This window comes from Alnus glutinosa, chromosome 13, assembly GCF_958979055.1.
Source record: "Alnus glutinosa chromosome 13, dhAlnGlut1.1, whole genome shotgun sequence".
NCBI lineage: Eukaryota > Viridiplantae > Streptophyta > Magnoliopsida > Fagales > Betulaceae > Alnus > Alnus glutinosa.
Window position 1 is genome coordinate 18,619,274 of NC_084898.1, and position 20,737 is coordinate 18,640,010.

Genomic DNA, 20,737 nt, shown 5'->3' on the forward strand with positions numbered 1-20,737 from the left:
AATGCTTACTAAGTAATTGTAAGTTGTTTAAGAATGTTTGCTCATGATATGTTATGAGTTTTGAAGAGTTTGATTGTTCTTTGTTAATGGCGTTGCAACCTTAGTGTTTTTAATTAGGAAGGTGAATTTGAGTTTTGCTCGATGACGAGCAAAAGTTAAGTGTGGGGAAATTTTATGAGAATGCAAAATGTTATATTTTTCTCATTAAATGTTTAGTCTTTTATCCTTATTTGGTGCCTAAATCTACTCATTATTCTTTTGTTTTGATTTAGGATGCAATAGAGGCGTTAAATGCAAACAAAGATAATTGGGCGATTTTGGACAGTTTCGACATCATTTCATAATCTGGACATAACTCTCTCATCCGAGCTTGAGATGATTCAAGATGCTATGGAACACCAAGATAAATATATACAACTATCATGTTTTGTGTTTTGAGAGATACTGATTGAATCAAGGTCTAAATTGGGAATGAAGTTGACATCTACTACGCGGTCTATTTGTAGAAGTTTTCAGATCTTGTGCACAAAAGTCTAGCTAAAAATACCACCCACTTGGCCAATATGGGGGTGGCCGAACCACTCCTAGGCCACGGGGGTGGTTCGGCCACCCCTAAGGGCCCAAGAGAAAAAAAAAAAAAAAAAAAAAAAAAAAAAAAAAAAAAAAGGGGTTTGGTGATGATCGTTAGCCAGGGCAAAGTTGGAGGAGACCTGGTGGTGCTGGGCGGCTAGGGAGAGCTCCTCAGAGATGGCCTGTGAGAGGGGCTGTCAGAGCTTTTCAAGCTCGTCGATGAGGGCGGAGACGGCGGGATTGGAGCGGAGGACCTCTTTCTGCTCCTTGTTGATGAGCTTTCCCTGTGCGATGACCTCCTCCATCTGGACTATGTGGTTGAACTTTTTGCGCAAAGCTCGGAGGCGCTTGTTCAGCAGATTCAGGACTGGACCGTTCGACACCTCAGAGGCCGTGCTCCCCGCCATTGCCTTCTATTGATTCGGGGAGGAGAAGCCGAGAAGGGCTTTTGGTGTGGTTGAGAGGAGGCCACCATTGGGCTTCGGTGGTGGAAGAGGAAATGTTTTTTTTTTTTTTTTTGTGTGTGGGGGATGGAAGAGAGAGCGGCTTTTGTCTTTCAGAAGGGATTTTGGGTGTAAGGGAGTGTGTGTGAGAGAGAGAGAGAGGGGGGGATCGATTGAGAGCGAGAGCCACCCCATGGGGGTGGCAGCCATTAGCCTTAAAAGACTAGCCAGAGGGGGTGGCTGAGCCTTTTTTTTTTTTTTGGGGGGGAAAGTACACTTTACCCCCTGATGTATCCACCCATTGGCAATTTGACGCCCAATGTTTAATTTTTGGTAGATGAGCCCCCTGAAGTTGTATCTATGTGCCACCGTGGACCTTCCGTCCACATGCCTGTCATTTTAGACGGAAACCGTGTCACGTGCAACGCACGGTCACATTTAACACAGTTTCCATCCCCAAATTACCCCCGACATCATCTAACCCACACATATCACTGTCTCGTGCCCCTCCAAAACATCACTTTCAAAATTTGTTCCACACTCGACTTCACTCTCCCACTCAAAAAGAAGAAGGCGACGAAGAAGGGGACATCGATTTCCCAATTTTGGTCCCCACTCGACACCGATATTCTCTCAACCAAACCGAAAAAGCAGGTGAATGTCTTTTTCATTCATTTTTTTGTGATTTCTATATAGTTTAGGGTTTGTCGGCATTTGGGTTTTGAAGAGTGGGTGGGTTGCACAATAACTGTCGACTTTTTGGGGGTTTCGGTTGTATGAGATTTGTTTACTAATTTCTAGGGTTTTGGGGTTGTTGGGGATTTGGGATAAAAACATTACAACTGTCGGGAATTTGGGGGTTTCGGTTGACACTGATTTGAGTTGAGAGTTTGTATTTTATTTGCTTAGTTTAATTGTGACTAGAATAAAACTGTTACTAATTTCTAGGGTTTTGGGGTTGTTGGGGATTTGAGATAAAAGCATTACAAGTGTCGGGAATTTGGGGGTTTCGGTTGACACTGATTTGAGTTGAGAGATTGTATTTTGTTTGCTTAGTTTAATTGTGACTATAATAAAACTGTTACTAATTTATAGGGTTTTGGGGTTGTTGGGGATTTGAGATAAAAGCATTACAAGTGTCGGGAATTTGGGGGTTTCGGTTGACACTGATTTGAGTTGAGAGTTTGTATTTTGTTTACTTAGTTTAATTGTGACTATAATAAAACTGTTACTAATTTCTAGGGTTTTGGGGTTGTTGGGGATTTGAGATAAAAGTATTACAAGTGTCGGGAATTTGGGGTTTTCGGTTGACACTGATTTGAGTTGAGGGTTTGTATTTTGTTTGCTTAGTTTAATTGTGCATTAATGACATAGGTCAAATAGAAAATGCACAAAAACTTAAGAAATTAGATATATAAAATATCAAACCTGTTCTCCCCAATTGAGTAAATATACAATCTCAAATCCCTCTCAGACAAGGTGAAAAACAATTAAACATTGCCACTGTAGAGCTTGAAAAGTAATTAATTACATATTTGATATGTTAAGCAAATTGAGAAAACGGATTAAGGGGGAACACCAATCACATAGTACTTCCATAGTTATTACGTCTTTATGATTTCAAAATAGCATATTAAGACGACAACAATTTGGCAGAATGGCAATGGAAGTCTGAGTAGAAACTGAAATCTAATGTGAGGAACTAAGCCAAAATAGGTAACTCAGAGTTTTTTCATCTGCAAAAATAGCAACACAGTCTAGCATATCTTTCAAGCATATTGAGATACATAGACAACTCAGTCACTTCAATAAAAAATTTATCAAATAAGTCATTTACCTTTTCACAAATAAATAAATCACAGCACACACAAGCCAAAAAAAAAAAAAAGAGGCACAATTTATATAAAAAGAGAAGATTATGGAAAGCTAGCAGTAAATAGTAGGTATAACTCTCATCCAAATCCAACTAATTAACAAACTAATTAGCTAACTTTCAGTAGTAGATTAAAGTCAGTCCAATCATAAACTAACCAAGGAAGAAATAACTCAAAACATTCTAAAACTAACCAATGATGTAGTCCAAGCATCCAAAGCATATGCTTTGAAGATAAAAGCATCCAAAGCATAAAGTGGTCCCATGTTCTCTCTTGGTGCATAACATATTAATTCCTTGGGGGCATATTGAGGGCAGTGGGTTCATAGCTTATTTTTCCTTTGATGAATTATGTTGTAAATGTAATGTAAAATTAAAATTGTATACTAGTGGTCCCCTAGTCCAATTGATAATGTAATATTTTTGAATGTGTAGGATGAAATTGGTGTTTGAGATAAATTATGGAGGTAGGTTCGACAGAGCATATGGAGTCATCTATTCGGGGGGTGAAATGGTTGTTCATGCTCAAAGTGTTGATCCGGATAGTTTTACTTTTTCTATGCTTGAGTCTATTGTGGAACATTATGGGTACAATCCGGGTGACTTAATTTACTTTAGAGACCCCAATAAAGATCTAGTTGTGGGTTTGCATCTAGTGTCCTCGGATTATGATGTGCATTTTATGTCATTGGTACATGTGGAGAACAATGTTGTTGAACTGTATATTGTTTCTTTCCAATATGATGGGGATGGGGAAAGTGGGGAAGGTGGGGAAGATGATAAAGAGTAAGATGTTCGAGGTAGGGTTGCTCTTAATGATCCATAGTGGGATGATAAAATTAGCGATGATGAAGACGTTTTTTAAGTTAATTATGATGTCAATAGGGCTGGCCCCTCAGCTTATGAGTATGTGGAGGGTGATGAGGATAATGGGGATGGGAATGGGAATGGGGATGGGGATGGGAATGGGAGTGAGGATGGGGATCAGAGTGGGGATGGGGATGGGAATGGGGATGGGGATGGAGATGGGTTTGAGGGTGGTGCTGGAGTTGAGGGTAGGAGTGGGCCATCTACATCTGACCACGGCATGCAGTCATTTGAAGATGTTGAGGTGGTTGACAATGTTTCTGAAATGGGTAGAAGTGACATCCTGTTGTTACCACCTGTTAGTGATGAAGATTCTGGTGGGATTTCATCTAATCTTGGTTCGGAGTTCCATGCGATGGACCTTGTCAATCCAACCTTAAAGCTGAAGATGAAATTTTCTAGTTTACAGCTGTTCAGAGAAGCTGTTAAGCAATACAATGTACAAAGGGGCAAAGACATACAGTTTGTAAAAAATGAAAGAGCTAGATGTGTTGCTGTTTGTAGAGATCCCTCTTGTGACTACAGAGTCTATGGTAGACAGATGAGTGATGAGCAGTCTTTCGAAGTAAGGTCATTAAGACCTAAACACTCTTGTACTTGTGTATACAAGAGCTCAATTGTAAATTCTAGGTGGATATTAGATAAGTTGTTTGACAAGTTTAAGATTCAACCAGACATGCCACTTGAGGTGATAGAAGTGACCAAGAGCCAAATGTATAAGGGTCGAAGAAGGGCAGGAAAGCAGATTTTTGGTAATCTGGGTCAACAGTACAGCAGGTTGTGGGATTACTGTGAAACTTTGAGGCAAACAAACAAGGGCAGCTGTGTTATGATGAAGGTTGAGAGACCTACCTCTGCCTCGGAACCTATGTTCCAAAGACTTTATATGTCCCTGGCAGCCATGAAGTAAGGGTTCTTGGAGGGTTGTAGGCCTGTTATCGGCCTAGATGGGTGCTTTCCGAAGGGTCCATACAAGGGAACACTACTAGCTGCAGTTGGTAGAGATGCCAACAACAACATGTACCCTATTGCAATTGCTGTTGTGGAAGCTGAGATAAAAGAGAGCTGGACTTGGTTCTTGGAGTGCATTGTTTCAGACCTTGGGTCCCATGCGAGGCACGTTAGGCCTACTTTCATTTCTGATCGGCATAAGGTTAGCTTTATTACTTACATAACTTTTTTTTTTAGATTTTTAAATAATTTTACATTTTATTACTTACATAATTTTACATTGGAATGATGCAAGGTCTTATTACAAGCTTTGATGTTGTTATACATACGGCAGACCATCGGATATGTGTAAGGCATTTATATGCCAATTTTCGGGATAAAGGGTTTAGAGGGTTGGCACTGAAGGAATTATTGTGGGCTGCAGCATCGGCTTACACTGATATTGAGTTCAGATATCACATGGAAGAGATTAAGAAGTTGAATCCTGCGGCCTTCGAGTATCTATAGAAGATTGACCCCAGTGGATGGTCAAGATCATGGTTCAATGACTATCCAAAGTGCGACCTTCTTGTCAACAACATCTCTAAGTGTTTCAACTCATATATCCTTAAGGCTCGTGAGAAGCCGATTTTGACAATGTTGGAGATGATTAGGAAGCAACTTCAAAGAAGGTACCAACTAAAAAGAGATGGCATTAAAACTTTGAAGGGCAAGTTGTGCCCTAGAATTGTTGACAAGCTTGAGGCGATTGGGGAAGAGGCAGCAAACTATCTTTCCCGTTATGCTGGTGATGACCTCTTTGAAGTAGAGCAGGGACGTAGAACGTATGTCGTGGATTTGGGGAAGAGGACATGTGGGTGCAAGAAGTGGGAGATGACTGGGATCCTATGTGCACATGCACATTCTGCAATTACCTTCCATGGACACAAACCAGAGGATTATGTGGATCATTGCTATAGCATTGAGATGTACAAGAAGGCGTATGCTCCCATTATATATCCAGTTCCTAGTGAGGAACAGTGGATTCAGACCAACCACGGTGTTTTGGAACCGCCTAGATTACGAGTGACCCCAGGCAGACCTCGAAAGGGTAGGACAAGAGCTCCTGATGAGTCAAGAGATCCCAAGAATCCTTACAGGAAGAGGAAGTTTGGATTGAGGGGTAAATGTGGTTATTGCAAAATGTTGGGCCACAATAGCAGGACTTGTCCAAGGAAGAAGCAGCCCGCGACAGAGGTTGAGTTGCCTACTCCACCCCCGGCCAGTGTGAGTTTACTACCCAATTGTATTGTTGTTGTTGTTGATGCTTACATGGTTTGGATTACTTACCTTTGGCATTTTTTTTTCTTCATCATGGTGGGGTTCAGCCCCAGAGTGAAGGATGCAGCAGTAGTATCAGGAGGGGCACAAATCCAGCGAAGAACAGTAAAAGGGGAGGTGCACAGCCACATAACAAAAGAGTAAGCATAGGGTCCCATTTTTTAGTAATATATTGCACACTTGCATGATATTGATTAATCCTATTTGTTTGTGTTTATTAGACAAGTGCAAGGAAAGGTGTAAATACAGGTGTGTCAACACCTGGTTGTAGTAGGAATACACAACAACCCACTGCACCACCTTTTTCATCTGTGCAAAGAGATGTGGTATTTATCTGCTACTTTACTTTATTCTTGTTTTTCTATAACTTCACATGTATCAGTCTTTTGACTATTTATTTAACATTCTAACTGGCACTAAACTGATGGCAGGAAAATACTAAGGAATTAACACTGCCAAGCTGGAATAGGCAACCTCCTGCACCTGCACCTAGACCACCTCTACCACCGAGGAGGATGTCAGGCAGATTGAAAGTTTCAATATATCCCAAACCACCAGTTTGGATTGACCTTACTGAAAGAACAACAGATGGATGCGGAGGGAAAGTGTATGGTAAAAACCCAGCAACCCCAGCTGTGATATCATCAACGGTTGCCAAGGAGAAAGGGAACGGTAAAAGAATGGTGCATTCGATTGAGAAAGGGATACAGATCATGGACTCAAAGATGAAGAAGAAAAGGCCAGAGTGGAAGCATTGATTAGCTCAATTTATTTTTCTTTTTTTGGTGTAATGTTTTATTTTGGACAATGAAATATATGTGTTTGGAGGTAGGGTTGCATGGTAAAAACTGCATGGTTTTTTGGACAATGAAATGTGCAAGTAATTATAAGGTTGGAGGTAGGGTTGCATCTTTTTTCCATTTCTATGTGCGATGTAATTATGTGTTTAGAGGTACAATTTGTTTTTAGGTAGTGCATTGTTGATTTGTGTGAAAAGCGTGATGCAATTGTGTTTGATACCAACAGTTTTGTTCTTAGACTGGTATGACAAATATGGAAGATTAGATGAGGCTAAGAAACTCTATGTTGAGACTAGGAGACGGATATTCTTCTACTTAATTCTATGATTTACCTCCATATGACTGCTTGCAATAATGCAGGATTTCTCTTGTTCAAGAAAAATGAAAAGGGACTATGGGCTGGCTCCTTAACGCTGCCCTACTTGTAACACACATATTTATGCAATGGCCATTGGGGATGAGTAACACACATATTTATGCAATGGCCATTGGGGATGAGACTAAACCTGGCTTGTGTCTTGAGAATGGGAAAGTATGATAAGTTGATAACAAACCATAGCTAATAAACGTTGTCATTTGGTAAGTGATGTGTAAAATAGTAACAAAAAATAACCAACTACCAAATCACATACATCCCTTCATGTTTAGGTTACAAACTTGTGTCCAAAAGATCAACAATTCTAGGGCACATACAAAAAATAACCAACTACCAAATCACATACATCCTTTCGTGTTTAGGTTACAAATTTGTGTCCAAAAGATCAACCCTATACACATACAAAAAATGGCCTACATTACAACATAAAAATGGGGCCTACATTACAACATAGCATGGCATACATTACATCGAAAAGGTCTACATTACAAAAAAAAAGGCCATTGTCTTTAGGGTAACAACATACGACCACGTCCAACTTCAAACGCACCCTTTGAAGTTGATCCTGCCATTAAAAGATACGCCACGATCAATATCCATGTACAAAGAATTATAGTCCTATAATTTTTCTTCATTGCTTGATACTTGATTTGCCCAATCTCGATTTCTTTACGAATGACGGCATTTTCAATCTCCATCTTTGCCTCCGCCTTTGCAAATTCAATTTCAACCACTATACGACATTGTTCAGCTGCTTCACTCTCCATCTTCTCCTTAAACTTTGCAACTTCGGTTTCAACCATTGTACGACAGCGGTCGGCTTCTTGAATCAAACTTACATGCTATTCCCGCAAACGGCCTACTACCCTCTCTCCATATTGACACATTTTAGGATCAATCCATTCCCAAAAACCACATGCCCGATTTATCTACAAAACTCCCCACAAAAAAAAAAAAAAAAACAGTAAATAAAATAAGAACATTCCCTCAACCCAAAAAATAAACCACAACACCAAATGTACCTATAAATTAGAATAAAATTGCACTTAAAATGTTAAACAAAACTGCACTTAAAATGTTAGAACCATTTTAATAAACTACATTTTAAATAACTATAACTGCTAAGAAACCTCATTTTCAATCATCTCTATTCTTATGCATTAACGATCATAATTTCATGCAAAAACTCATACCTACATTAACAAAACAGTGGATTCGGACAGTTCATTAACAACTCAGTATTTCCCAAGAATCTCCATCAAGCCTCCCATAATTCGGCAGATTGGTTGTGTGCGTATTTTAATTTTTGTTTCCTTTAAACAAAAACTCATGAAAGAATTGATTTTCATTGTTCCAAAATCAAGCAAACCCATAAATGCGAATTAATTTTCCAAATCCAAAAGTCATGAACTCTTCCCACTTTAACAATGGGCACAACCTAAACCCTAATTTTCAAAATAATGAAAATCTGCAACATCCCCATCATATAAATTTACAGTTAATGAGAGTTTTAGTTAGACTTCTATCTTGTAATTCTCGCATTTTCGAAACCTTCTACCGAATTTATTTTCGGTGTACGAGGTTAACACACAAGCCGGACGCTCGCAATAACAAAGTGGCTTCACTGCAGATGCTGCCTAACTCATTGAAGAATCCGACTCTGAGGTAGCAGTCCCCGACGATCGAGACGGTTGCATATCGGCAATAGCAGGACTTCGAAACCTAATTTCTCCAACTCCTACGGTCTGTTTCGGTGTGGGAGAAGACAAGAAATAAGCCAACAAGTCCCCACAATGGCTCGACAATATAAGTGATATTTGGGTTGAGTAGGTTAGATGATGTCGGGGGTAATTTGGGGATAGAAACTGTGTTAAACGTGACTGTGCACTGCACGTGACACGGTTTCCGTCTACAATGACGGGCATGTGGACGGAAGGTCCATGGTGACACACAGATACAACTTCAGGGGGGTCATCTACCAAAAATTAAACATTGGACATCAAATTGCTAATGGGTGGATACATAGGGGGGTAAAGTGTACTTTCCCTTTTTTTTTTTCTTTCATTTTTTTAAAGTTTTTAATACTTTTTTTTTTTAATGTTTTATTATTTTCAGTTTTTTTTTAAAAAAATTTTAAATTTTCAAAGCTTTAAATTTTTCAATGTTTTAATTTTTTTAATGTATATGACACATGTCAACTCCTAAGAGTAGACACGTGGCCTACTATTAGTTTTTCGATGGAAATTTGGGCGGAAGTACCATCTTCGTATTTTTTCAAAGCCAAGCTATCATCTGTGATACAAACCACATGGGCTAAAAAATAAAAATATTAAACCCCAATGGGCAAAAAAGTGTATAACCCTAATAATAATATAATAATTTTATTTATTTATTTTTATTTTTCAATTTGGAACAATATAAAATTTGCCAAACCAACCAAATGTATCATTACTCTTTATAAAACAAAAAAGAAAAACTGTACTTAATTTTATTGAAGTTTCATCATTTTTGAAGTGTCTTTCATAAAGTTCAAAAATTTTCAATTTAGTGTATTGCACTTTAAAAAAATTTCAATCACTCATCTGTTAGACTTTTCTATTAAATTCTAACCTACTGGATGCCATTGAAATTATTAAAATATGTAATTTTATAAAGTTTTTTTAGGATATAAAAGTTATTTTATCTTTTGACAAACTCTTTTAACTTCAAATCCTCATCATGGAAAGAGGTGCGATTAAAAAAAAAAAAAAAAAAAAAAAGTTAGATAGATTAATTAAGGGTTTTTAAACTTGAAGGGACATTGAAAAATGATGAAAGTGAAAAGTAGTTTAGAAGAAAAAGAAAAAAGAGGCGAATTCCTAAAACCCGACCCTTTGCTTTCATGCAATCGTATTCTACCGTGGCATGGACACCCAGGACCAGGAGATCTTAGAGGAGCTGCTTCACGTACAGGTTGAGATTCAAGATGTACAAGGTTCCTTTCCTCTCTATCTCTCTTGGATTTTACATGTTCTTTATTTATTTATTTATTTATTTTTTTGCTTTACGTTAAATTTTGTTTTTACAGCTGCTTTTCACTTTTGTTCTTAATGTTCTCTGGTTGCTTCTTAATATGTTTCTGAACCTTCAGTTTTCTGTTTAAAAAATAAAAGTCTTTGGTGTAAAATAAAAGACTGATTGAGGAAGATAACACATTCACTGTTTTGCTTGAGTTCAAAAATAAAAATAAAAGAAATTCCATGACAATGATCGTTATATATATATATAAGTTTGTGATCATTAGATCATAGGCATTATTTAATTTAACGATTTGTCAAGACAGAATTTGTTTGATTTAATATATTAAGCAATTATATTTATTTACAGAAAATGAGAAAGAAGAGATAGAGTAATAATCCCAGAATCCATAGACCACAATAATGGAGCTCCACAAGATAAAAATGTATTTGTTTTGTTTGCTCAAAAATACAAATATTCGGGAAAGGTTTATTCGTCTGAAGCATTTCTTTTGGCTGTATCTCTTCTCTTGCTTATTGTTTATTTCTTCCTACTTGTTGATTTGGGAAAATTGCTGAAGAAAGGAAAAAGTGTGGGTTAAGCCCATGAATCTCACTTGGTTTTCATAAAATAAAGAAGTTGTTGACAATAACTTTGAGTGATCAATAATATCTATTCATTCTTAATTCATTTTAAAAGAAAAACAAGTACTAGTGATGAGTTTTTTTTAAATTAATATTGATGATGCTGAAATCCACACTACCAAGTCCACGGAAAGGAACACTTGAAATCACGAGACAAATTAGTTCAGAGGCATGCTGGTGTGAGTCGATGGAGATACCTTTGATGCCTAAGTCAGTAAGTTGATTCTACTGAAGAAAGGTTTCTCTTTTAGGAAAAAAGTGATCGAGTATCTAATAGAATTTTTTTTAGCAATAAATGGGGTGAGTGGCTTACCTTCCTTTTTGGTCTTCTCTCCTTTCAATCGAAGGCCATTATCTCCAAGTACAATTTTGCCAGGTGTCACCCCTTGAATGGGTTGTGTGTGGGTTGTCCATGATTTGTTGTTACCAACTATTTCAAGGGACGTCCTCGATAGGGAAAAAGAGAATTTTTTTTTGATAAGTTGAACCTTAGAATATTCACTTACCAAAAAGGAAAAAGAGATAGAAAGTGATCCTTAGCAGTTTACAATTAGGGAGAGGATTTTGTATGGAATTTCCTCATGGCCGCTAGGCTTTAGGGTGGATCTGTCTTGCTAATTCAATTCTTTGATATTTAGTCAGTTGTAATATTTGAGAATGTTGGGTACGTTTCTAAGGTATTGTCACATGATGGTTAGCAATTAATAAATCCAACAATCACTAGATAAGAACCTCAACACTCAAATAGAGAACAAAAATAATGGAAATATTACAAGAGGAACTTTGTTTTTTTAAAAGTTTTTTCTCCAATTTCTCACAGAATCTCATTCTTCTCATTGTGTGTGGATTGGTTCCTCATTTCTGCTGATATTTTTTGAAATAATTTTGAAAGTGGGAAGACATGGCTTGGTGGATCAGTGGTTATGCTGCCATCTCTAAGGAAAATCTGATCAACGAATTTCTGTTTTGCAATCATTATCTGCTCTATAAAATGTAGACATGATTTTTTTCTAGTTTCTTCATGTTGCGTTCTGAGTTTCCTTTGTGTCATTGTCTAGACCAAATACAGATGTTGCTTGAACAGCAAGAGAAGTTGTATGAAAGACAGTCTGAACTGAAGGCCCTGTTGGAAGCATGTAGAGGATCAGGAGACCCAGTTACAGATGATACTTCAACTACTGTTGAAAACTGGTCTGGGCAATTTGAGTGGGATTCTGAAGCTGATGATGTTAGGTTCAATGTTTTTGGCATATCCACCTATCGTGCAAATCAGAGGGAGGTAAGTTCTCTCTAGGGCATATTTGTTTTTATGTTAGCTAGTTTGTGCACTGCTCCGTCTGTAGTCTAATCCTATTTAGTTTTCAGCTAAAAAAGGAAAAAAAAAAAGGTAATCCTATTTCAGCCTTCTTTTTTGGTGTCACCTTATCATATAAAAAATAAGTGGATGGTATATAACCTCCTGATTACTTCGTCACATCTCCTCTTTTGGATGAAAGCTTTTTGAGTTTGAAAGGAATTTGAAATTTCTCAAAAGACACCAAAGATGCGGTACCCAAGTGCACTAGAACTGTATGGCCTTTGACAAAAAGAAACAAAAGAAGAAAAAATTGAAATGAAGATCAAGAGGTGTAAACTGGAAACAGTATTAGAAGTGGGAGAATGTATGGCCGTGTGATGTAGGATGCCCATCTAATTCAAAGAGAAGGGGTTACTTACAAATACTATAGGTGAGCTTAAGGCTTTAATTTTATGTTTTTGATAAAGAAGGCTGGTTTAATATTATGGATGGGAAAAGTGTTTAGATGAATTATGTATCTAAGCTCTTTATAGATTGAAAGGGTTGAGTGGGTTATGCCGCGAAGGGTGCTGGAATTGTTGACTAGTTGGGGTGATTCGTTTGGGTGTGGTCCAGCTAAGGAAGTTGGGTGGTTAGTTCCATTGTATTTAATGTGGTGTCTTTGGCGGGAGCGGAATGCTCGGCACTTTGAAGATGTAGAGACATCGATGTTGGAGTTAAGGAAGCTTTTGCTTAGCACGTTATATATTTGGAAGCAGCACATCATAGTTTGGGTGTTTTTACTTTTTCAGATTTTTTAAATTTATTTTCTGTTCTTTCCTATTAGGGGTTTTCTTGTATACTCCTTGTGTACTAGGGTTGCGCCCCTCTGCACTCTATTAATGAATTGACATTACTTGTATAAAAAAAAAATTGAAAGCTTTAAGTTCACAGCTTTTTTTTGAGGAAATGACTAATTAGGGTTTTAAGGAAGCTAAAATTATTGTTTGATATGGGAAAAGGTTAAGAAAACTTGTTGGTTTTAGGGATTTAAAAGTTATAGCAAAAAGATATGATTTGGGGTTTATGCAAGAAAAAGCTTAGTTTAGTAGTGATATTGTTTTAAGGCTATGGATACACCCTTAATATTAATTTGAATATTCGTTTGGGCTTTGTAATGCTATTGGTGGTGCATTTTTTTGGACCAAAAGGGTAGCGGGTGACCAAAGGTTGGAACTCGGGTTTAGGGTTTCTTTTGTTGGTGTTTCTCTCTCTCTCTCTCTCTCTCTCTCTCTCTCTCTTCTTTTTTTTTTTTTTTATTTTTTTATTTTTTAACTTTGATATTCTTTTGGGTATACTTCATGTGTACTTAGGGATGTCTCACACTTTTTTTTTCGTATAAAGACTTCGTACTTTTCCACATTTATATCGTATCTAACGATTAGGTTCAAATCCCCATTTTAAACCCTATGACCTTTATCAAACCCTTGAATCCTCAAACACCTCAAAAATCCTCAAGAAAAACCCTAATCTTTCTATTCTAACTGAGCTCGGTCGACCTAGGATCGACAGAGGGTCACTGGAACCCTATTAGACTTTCAGCCTCAGGCTCAGTCGACCAAGGCTTCTCCCGAGACAACATGAACTTTTTGTAATAGGCTTACTCGACCGAGGTGCTCCAGACAACAACCGAAATTTTACAAATTGTCTCAAAACCTTGTTTTTCGACCTCTTTTCACGTCAACGACTCCATTGCATTGTATACAACATATGTACAAAGAAAATTACTGATTGAAAACGTTAGAAAGTGTCTAACTTTTATATCTAAAGACAAAAACCCTAGTTTTGTAAAAATAACATTTTTATGCTTTGCTTTTATCCTAACAAGATTTGAGGAGCGAAATGACGTGTTTACGTACGTAATCAAAACGTATGCAAGCCCTTTTTAGGTGGGTTTTAAGAAAATAACTATAAAAACTCCTTTTATTAAAACTATTTCTTAAAAAAAAAAAAATAGTTTTTATTAAAAATAAGTACAATAATACAACCACTTATGTGGTTATCACAGTATTGTCAATATTCTTATGTGATTATCACAATATTTTCAATATTTCTATAGTATAACTGTATATACATAATATATTACGCCTCACGAGCATCATAATTATGCTTTAATGACTGTAGCATATCCACATATGAATTCATATGAGCATTACTACGGTACTATAACGACATTTCATTACTGCGTATTTTTATACGGGCATTACAACTGCGCTATAATTACGTGGTTAAGCCACGTATAACCTTATACAAGCCTTACAACGGCGTTCTAACAAAATACACTAAAATGAAAAGCTAGAGTTTAGTCATTATACCTCAAGAACTTAGCTTTCCAAAGAACTCCTAAACTTTTTTGATAGGTAAACAAATTGCATTAAAAAAGCGTAAAGGCGCCCCTAAGCATACAAGGAGTATACAAAAAGGACACCAAAACAAAAGAAAGAAAAAAAAAAAAAAAGAAGAATAAAAAAGAAGAAGAAGAACACCCGAAAAACCCAAAAGACAAAAGAAAAGTTACATCAAACCCCCAGCTTCTTGCCTCTAACCCTACTGGAACCCACACCCCTAGCATCGAAATTAATCGAGCATTCTAAATTCTTGACCTCTCTTTTTCCCTTTTTCCTTTTTATCTTCTTTTCCTTCTTAGGAGGGGAATCAGAGTCATAGCGTTGATCCTCAGTCCAAGTCAAGAAGTCCAAAATACCTTTCTCATAAGATCCCAAGAACGAAACCCCCATCGTTCGAAAACAAGATCTAGCATCTTGCACAACCCTGGGGTAAACCACATCTCTTTCCTCCGGACCGGCCCTCTTTGAAGATTCCCCCACATCAAAGACTCCCGACGACGCAAACTGGGGACACCCATACACAGGGGAGAACAGCCTTGGCCACGGAGGAAACAAAACCCACTGAAAAGGAGGAAAGGTAGCCGAAACCCCAAGAGGACCTCCAAACTTCCCAAAGTGAGGACCCCCACCAAAAATCCTTACCAAGGCAGGGGCATCCGAATGCATCACTGCCTGTCGAAGGAGAGAACCTGAAGGAGTACTAGAAGCAACACTGCCTACCGAAGGACGCCCAAACTCTGCATGCTCAGCACCGCCAGACGAGGCACCATGCTTACCATCGAGAATCCACTTCTACATCGAGAATCCACTTCCGCAAAGTTTTGCTACTCAAGAACCCTTCCCTCACTACTCACATGTGTATGAGAGATTCTAGAGAGAGAAGAGAGATTTTGGTGTAAAAGTCAACTGAGCTTCGGCCTTTATTTATAGGTTTTTTGAGTAGCTACAATGCTCGGTTGACCAGGACTTAGAGCTCGGTCAACCAAGCCTTTGATGAGTTGGCTCAATCACATCTCGCCATGTGTCCTAGTTAAATCAAGTTTTGGATAAGTCTGACTCCACCTGATCTTAGTCAATAGATATGTGTCTCCGTTGATTGAGGTCCAAAATATCATGTGTCACTTGTATTCAGCCCTAAGTTTCAAAATCCTTCTGCCACTTGTCTGTTGTTGGGCTCTCTGGGTTGTTTCCGTCTGATGTGTTGCCGGAAGTCACACCGGAAGGTGTTTCTCGTTCTGATGGGTTTGGTTTGTCTCTGGCGATTCTGTCAGCTGACGTTGGTGGGTTGAGCCTGCGCCGGTCAGCCTTCCCCTTTTATCGTTGGAGCTAATGGTGGTCCTTGATTAGCATGGGGTTCAACACGAGGAGTTCGGGGTTCAGCATGAAGGGGTATCCGAGATTGTGCAACATGGGGTGGAGATGGGCCCTTTTTTGGGGATTTCTTGTGCAGGTGATGGGAATTAGTTACTGAATCTCTTGACAACCCTTGATAAGGACCATTGTTAAGAGGTCTCAGCTACTCCTTCTAAACGTGGCACAAAAGGCAAAAGGGAACTCAAAAACTTGAAATGTTCCATTAATTTTGAAGGCTCTAGTCATGGCAAAGGGAAGAAGGCTCTGTTTGTTTTATGAGGTTTTGGGTTGGGTTGTGTTGTTGGGGGTGTCTTCTTGTAGTTATACTGGGTTTCAAGGGTGAGGGTGGGGGGTTGCATTGTGGGCTTTTGTGGGTCTTTGTTTCCTTTTTGTTTTCTCTTTCTAGGTGTTCCTTTTGTGTATTTAGCGGCGTCTCCTGCTTTTAATAAAATTTGACATTTTACTGATAAAAAAAAAATAAAAATTTTGTAGCTCTACTAAATAACATCCAATGGCCTCTTATTTTGTGTGTTTTTCCACAATGTTAAATTCTGATGAAATGTAAAAAATATATGCACTAATTTGCCCTATAAAAGATAGGGGTAATTACCTTTCCTCCCATGAACTATCAAAAAATGCGCAATGCCCCCATGAACTACCAACTCGACCAAAATAGAGCATTCAACTACCAAAGACAACCATTTCCCCCCCTTCCGTCAGTTAGAGGGGTTAAAAAAAAAGTCAACGGGTTATGTGCCGTTTTACATGGGGGCATGTTGGAAGATAGTGGTAGTTCATGGGGGGAAAGAGGAAGATGGTCGTAGTTCATAGGGGGAAAAGAGGAAGAAAATGAGGGTAAAACGGCGTGTGACGGTCACGTGACCCGTTGACCGTTTGTTTTAACCTCTTTGACTGACGGAAGGGGGGAAAAGGGTTGTCTTTGGTAGTTGAATGCTCTATTTTGGTCGAGTTGGTAGTTCATGGGGGCATTGCGCATTTTTTGATAGTTCATGGGGGGAAAATGTAATTACCCCAAAAAGATATGAGTCCATAGGAATTCTAAAAAGTTAAATGTTAGGATAGGAAATTCCATAAATATAAGTTTTATTAAAATTTCATATTCCATAACAACAGGAAAACCTTTTAGCACATTTAACTTAATTTTTAGATTTTACACACTAGTATATAGTTTGCAATGTTAGGATTTCTCATTGTAGAGCAGCATATCGCTTCAGTTTGGTTGATATAAAGGTCAAGTTGTTGCCTTTAGAGCTCCGAGTGGCTTGCGTCGATGTTGAAAGTGTTGTTGGGTTTCCCGGAAGAGCAAGATTTTGTTAAATCGTTCAAAGAAGGATCGGAAGTTCTGATTGCTCGGAGAGGTGGGAATAAAATTGGGTGCTTCTTAGAGGCGACAACGTTCGGGTTGGGCGATCGGAAAGGGTCCATTCTTATCCCCGAGGGCCGTGAAGGGTGGGGATGGCTAAAATTCTTCGACGAGCTGAGAAAGGTTTTAGATTTTCTCTATGTCTCGGTGGGTTGTGGGCTTGGTTCCTCATCTACTTCGGAGAAGAAGGTTGTGAAGGGTGTTTGGCCGAATCTGGGTTTGGCTCCAAAGTGGACGGGGCCTTCTTTTGCAGAGGTTTTGAGGTCGAATTCGATCACTACTGTGAAGGCGTTGCCCATCGTGGGTGGTGGTCGTTCCTGGTTAAGGGCTTCGTTGGCAGATCCTTGTGAGTTTGATCTTCTTTTGGCGGTGTGGCATGTAGAGGCTGATCCGAGATCGGCGGTTGATTGCTTCTCTTTGGAGTCTCATTTGCTTGATCTGTTGGACAAATACCAGCATGTTCATCCGCAAGGTAAGAATTCTCGTTCGAATTTGAATTTTGAAAATTTGAGACTACTGATGTGGGGTAAGTTGGGTCCCGGTTTTTATTTGGCATTGGGTCGGGCTGTAAGGAGACTTCTGGACCGATTTGCCGGGTCGGGGTTGAATCGAAAACCCTTAGGTTTCCATGTGGCCTGACTCATGCGGAAACCTAAAGTGGAGACGACACCGGAGGTGTCTTCTGTGTTGGTTCTGAATCGGCTTCCTCCTAGGGGTTGGAGATTCCAGCTTCGTCGGTTTTTGTTGGGGATTCTTTTAGGTCAAAGCCCTCGTCGGCGGCAGTTACAAGCACCGCTTCGTTTATGTCTTCTTCCGGGGGTGAGTCGAGCAGTTCCCAAGTGTTTTTGATGTCTTCTAGCTGGACTCCAGCCTCTAAAGAATTTTGTTTCCCTCCTTCGCCAGCATCGGATCTGGGTTTTTCGACGGATCCTGCTCCTTCTTCGGCTCCTATCTTTAAGTTCACTCCATTGGGGACGCTTCAGATTCCTAAACCTTGTTTTGCCCCTCCGTCGCAGCTGTATTGGGAGAGAAGCTGCGTTCTCCCCTCCCCGTGGTGGTTTCTTAGCCTTTTCAGTGTTACTACAGGAGGACGAAGAAACTGAGGGAAGGGCAATATGTGAAGTGGAATGATGTGCTACTTTCTGAGTCCCTGGAAGCTGCGAAGATGTATGTTGGCTATGCTGATAAGAGGGTTACGGTTGCAGAGCCGCCAGTGGAGAAAGTGGCAAAGCTTCCTGCAATGAAGAAGACAGAGACGCCAGTGAATCAAGGCTTTTTTAGGAAGTGGTTTCTCAACCTTCCCCTGATAGTTTCAGTCCCTCCCGCGTTGCTTCAGGAGGTCAACAATGGTGGGGTGGTAGGTCCTTCTTCCTCTTCGAGTGGTTGCTTAAATGGTTTCTCCTAATCCTGGAATTGGCCAGTCGATTTTGATCATAATAGGGAGATTGTGGTGTGGGAGGAGGAAGAAGATGATTATTGGGATGGATTGCCCTTAGATTGGGCGATGGATGAGGATTTTGGGGAAGAGGCCATGGCTATTCGGGATGCCATGGAAGAGGAATTTTAGTTGATTGCGCGCCAGAAGTCTAAAGGAAAAAGGGAGCTTCTAAATTTGCATAGCTCCATCAATTACGGCGACGCGAAAGATCCCTCTAGGAGTAGGAAAGGCAAGGCACACATGTTGTAGGTTTGTTGTGCCTTGGCTGGTAGTGGGTAGTCTTGTTCTTAGTTGGGTCCTTTTGTAGTTTGTTTTTGGTTTTTTTTTGTTTTCTGGGGCCTTTGTGTTGTGGGTTTTTGCGGGTTAGCTTTGGTTGTTCCTGTGTATACTTCCTCTGTACTTAGGAGCGCTTTACGCTTTCTTTAATAAAGTTTTCTTACTTATCAAAAAAAAAAAAAGTTCTTGCCTTTAGGGTAGCTTTTCATATGTTGGGGCATTGTATGATGTCCAATTGAAGCAAGAGCTATAAACTTCCAAAGCTTATTATACATGTGTCCTTGGGTTAAAACTAATTTTTAACTTGAGTCACTAGTCTATAAGTTATGGGCGCGTTTATGTGCAGGAGCAGATCGAATTTCATAAAACTCTTGCGGTAACTTTATTTTTGGAGTTATTTTCTTAATTGTGTTTGATCTAGATTATTCTAGAACTTTTAATAGAAGAGTTAGGAGTATTTTATTGGGTTTTCTTAGGCATTAGTTTGTTGGTCAAATTAGGAGTACGAATGTTACTAGTACAAGAAAGAGTTCTTATATATTTGTTATTAATGTTCTCAAAGGATTTAGAGATTTTGTTTTATTGAATATTAAGTGATTATATATTTGTTATTATTGTACAAAATTTTCTCTTTTCTTCCTTCTTTGTAGCCCCAAATCAAGCCTTTTCCTTACCTATCAAAACCCTAGAACACCATAAATTTTCCCCACCTGTCAGCTACCAAATAACTCATCAAATACACAATAAAGTACCAAATTTGGCTGCTGCTTAGAATTTCTTAAACCTGTTATCTTTGTTTCAGCTTCAAAATTTTGAAAGTCAGATTCAATCTACAAACCTTAAACCTTTTTCCTCACCATAACAAACCTCAAGACCATAGGTTGGTGTCTAAGGAGGTGGGGGGACCTTTTGGAGTTGGAATGTGGAAATATATAAGGAGGGGATGGGGAGTTTTTTTTTTACATTTGTTAGATACAAAGTGGGAGATGGAACCAAGATAAGGTTTTGACATTATTTATCTTGTGGGGCTCAGCCACTGAAGGAATCTTTTCCAGAGTTTACTATTGCTTGCTGTAAGGAGGCGTGGATGGCGGATCATTTGCAGTTTTCTAATGGAAATCTTTAGTGGAATTTATCTTTTATCAGACCTTTGCAGGATTGGGAGGTTGACTTTGTGGTTGCGTTTTTTAGTGTGTTGTATTGTCTCAGAGTGAGACATGGTGGTGGGGGACAGTATTTGGTGGATTCCATTCAAGATGCGGAAGTTTGAAGTAAGGTTGTTTTATCAAGCGTCATCTATTCCGGCTACTTCATCAAGGAAGAAGAGTATTTGGAGAGTCAAGGTTCCATTGAGAGTTTGTTTCTTTGTATGGACAGCGACTCTTGGGAAGATTCTGACTTTGGATAACTTGAGGAAGAGGAAAGTCATAGTGATGGACTAGTGTTGTATGTGTAAAAGGAGCGGGGAATCCATAAATCATCTTTTTCTCAATTGTGAAGTGGCAAGAGAATTATGGACTTTGATTTTTTGTCTTTTTGAGTAGAATGGGTCATGCCTACAAAGGTGATAGAGTTGTTGGCTTGTTGAAGAGGTCAGTTGGGAAGTCATTCTGTTTTAGTTGCTTGGAGGATGTCCCATTTGTGCTTAATGTGGTGCATATGGAGAGAGCAAAATGTAAGGTGTTTTGAAGATCGAGAGATTTCGGTGGAAGAGCTAAAGAATATCTTAGTCAAATCGCTTTATATATGAACATGGGCGTT

The 20,737-nt window shown here is 38.9% G+C and overlaps 1 protein-coding gene across 2 annotated transcripts in view; it reads left to right on the top strand.

Annotated features, from left to right (window-relative positions):
* The first annotated feature begins 9,992 nt into the window (after positions 1–9,992).
* The window catches only part of LOC133854363 (ATP-dependent DNA helicase Q-like 2), a 74,034-nt gene continuing 63,289 nt past the window's right edge, over positions 9,993–20,737 (top strand). Inside the window, exons 1-2 of one of the 2 annotated variants that reach the window (XM_062290537.1) lie at positions 9,993–10,174; positions 11,900–12,120. In XM_062290537.1, the coding sequence (XP_062146521.1) occupies positions 10,105–10,174; positions 11,900–12,120 (291 nt within the window). In that variant the 5' untranslated portion in view covers positions 9,993–10,104. The remainder of the gene's footprint in view (positions 10,175–11,899; positions 12,121–20,737) is intronic. The other variant, XM_062290535.1, reaches the window with a different exon arrangement.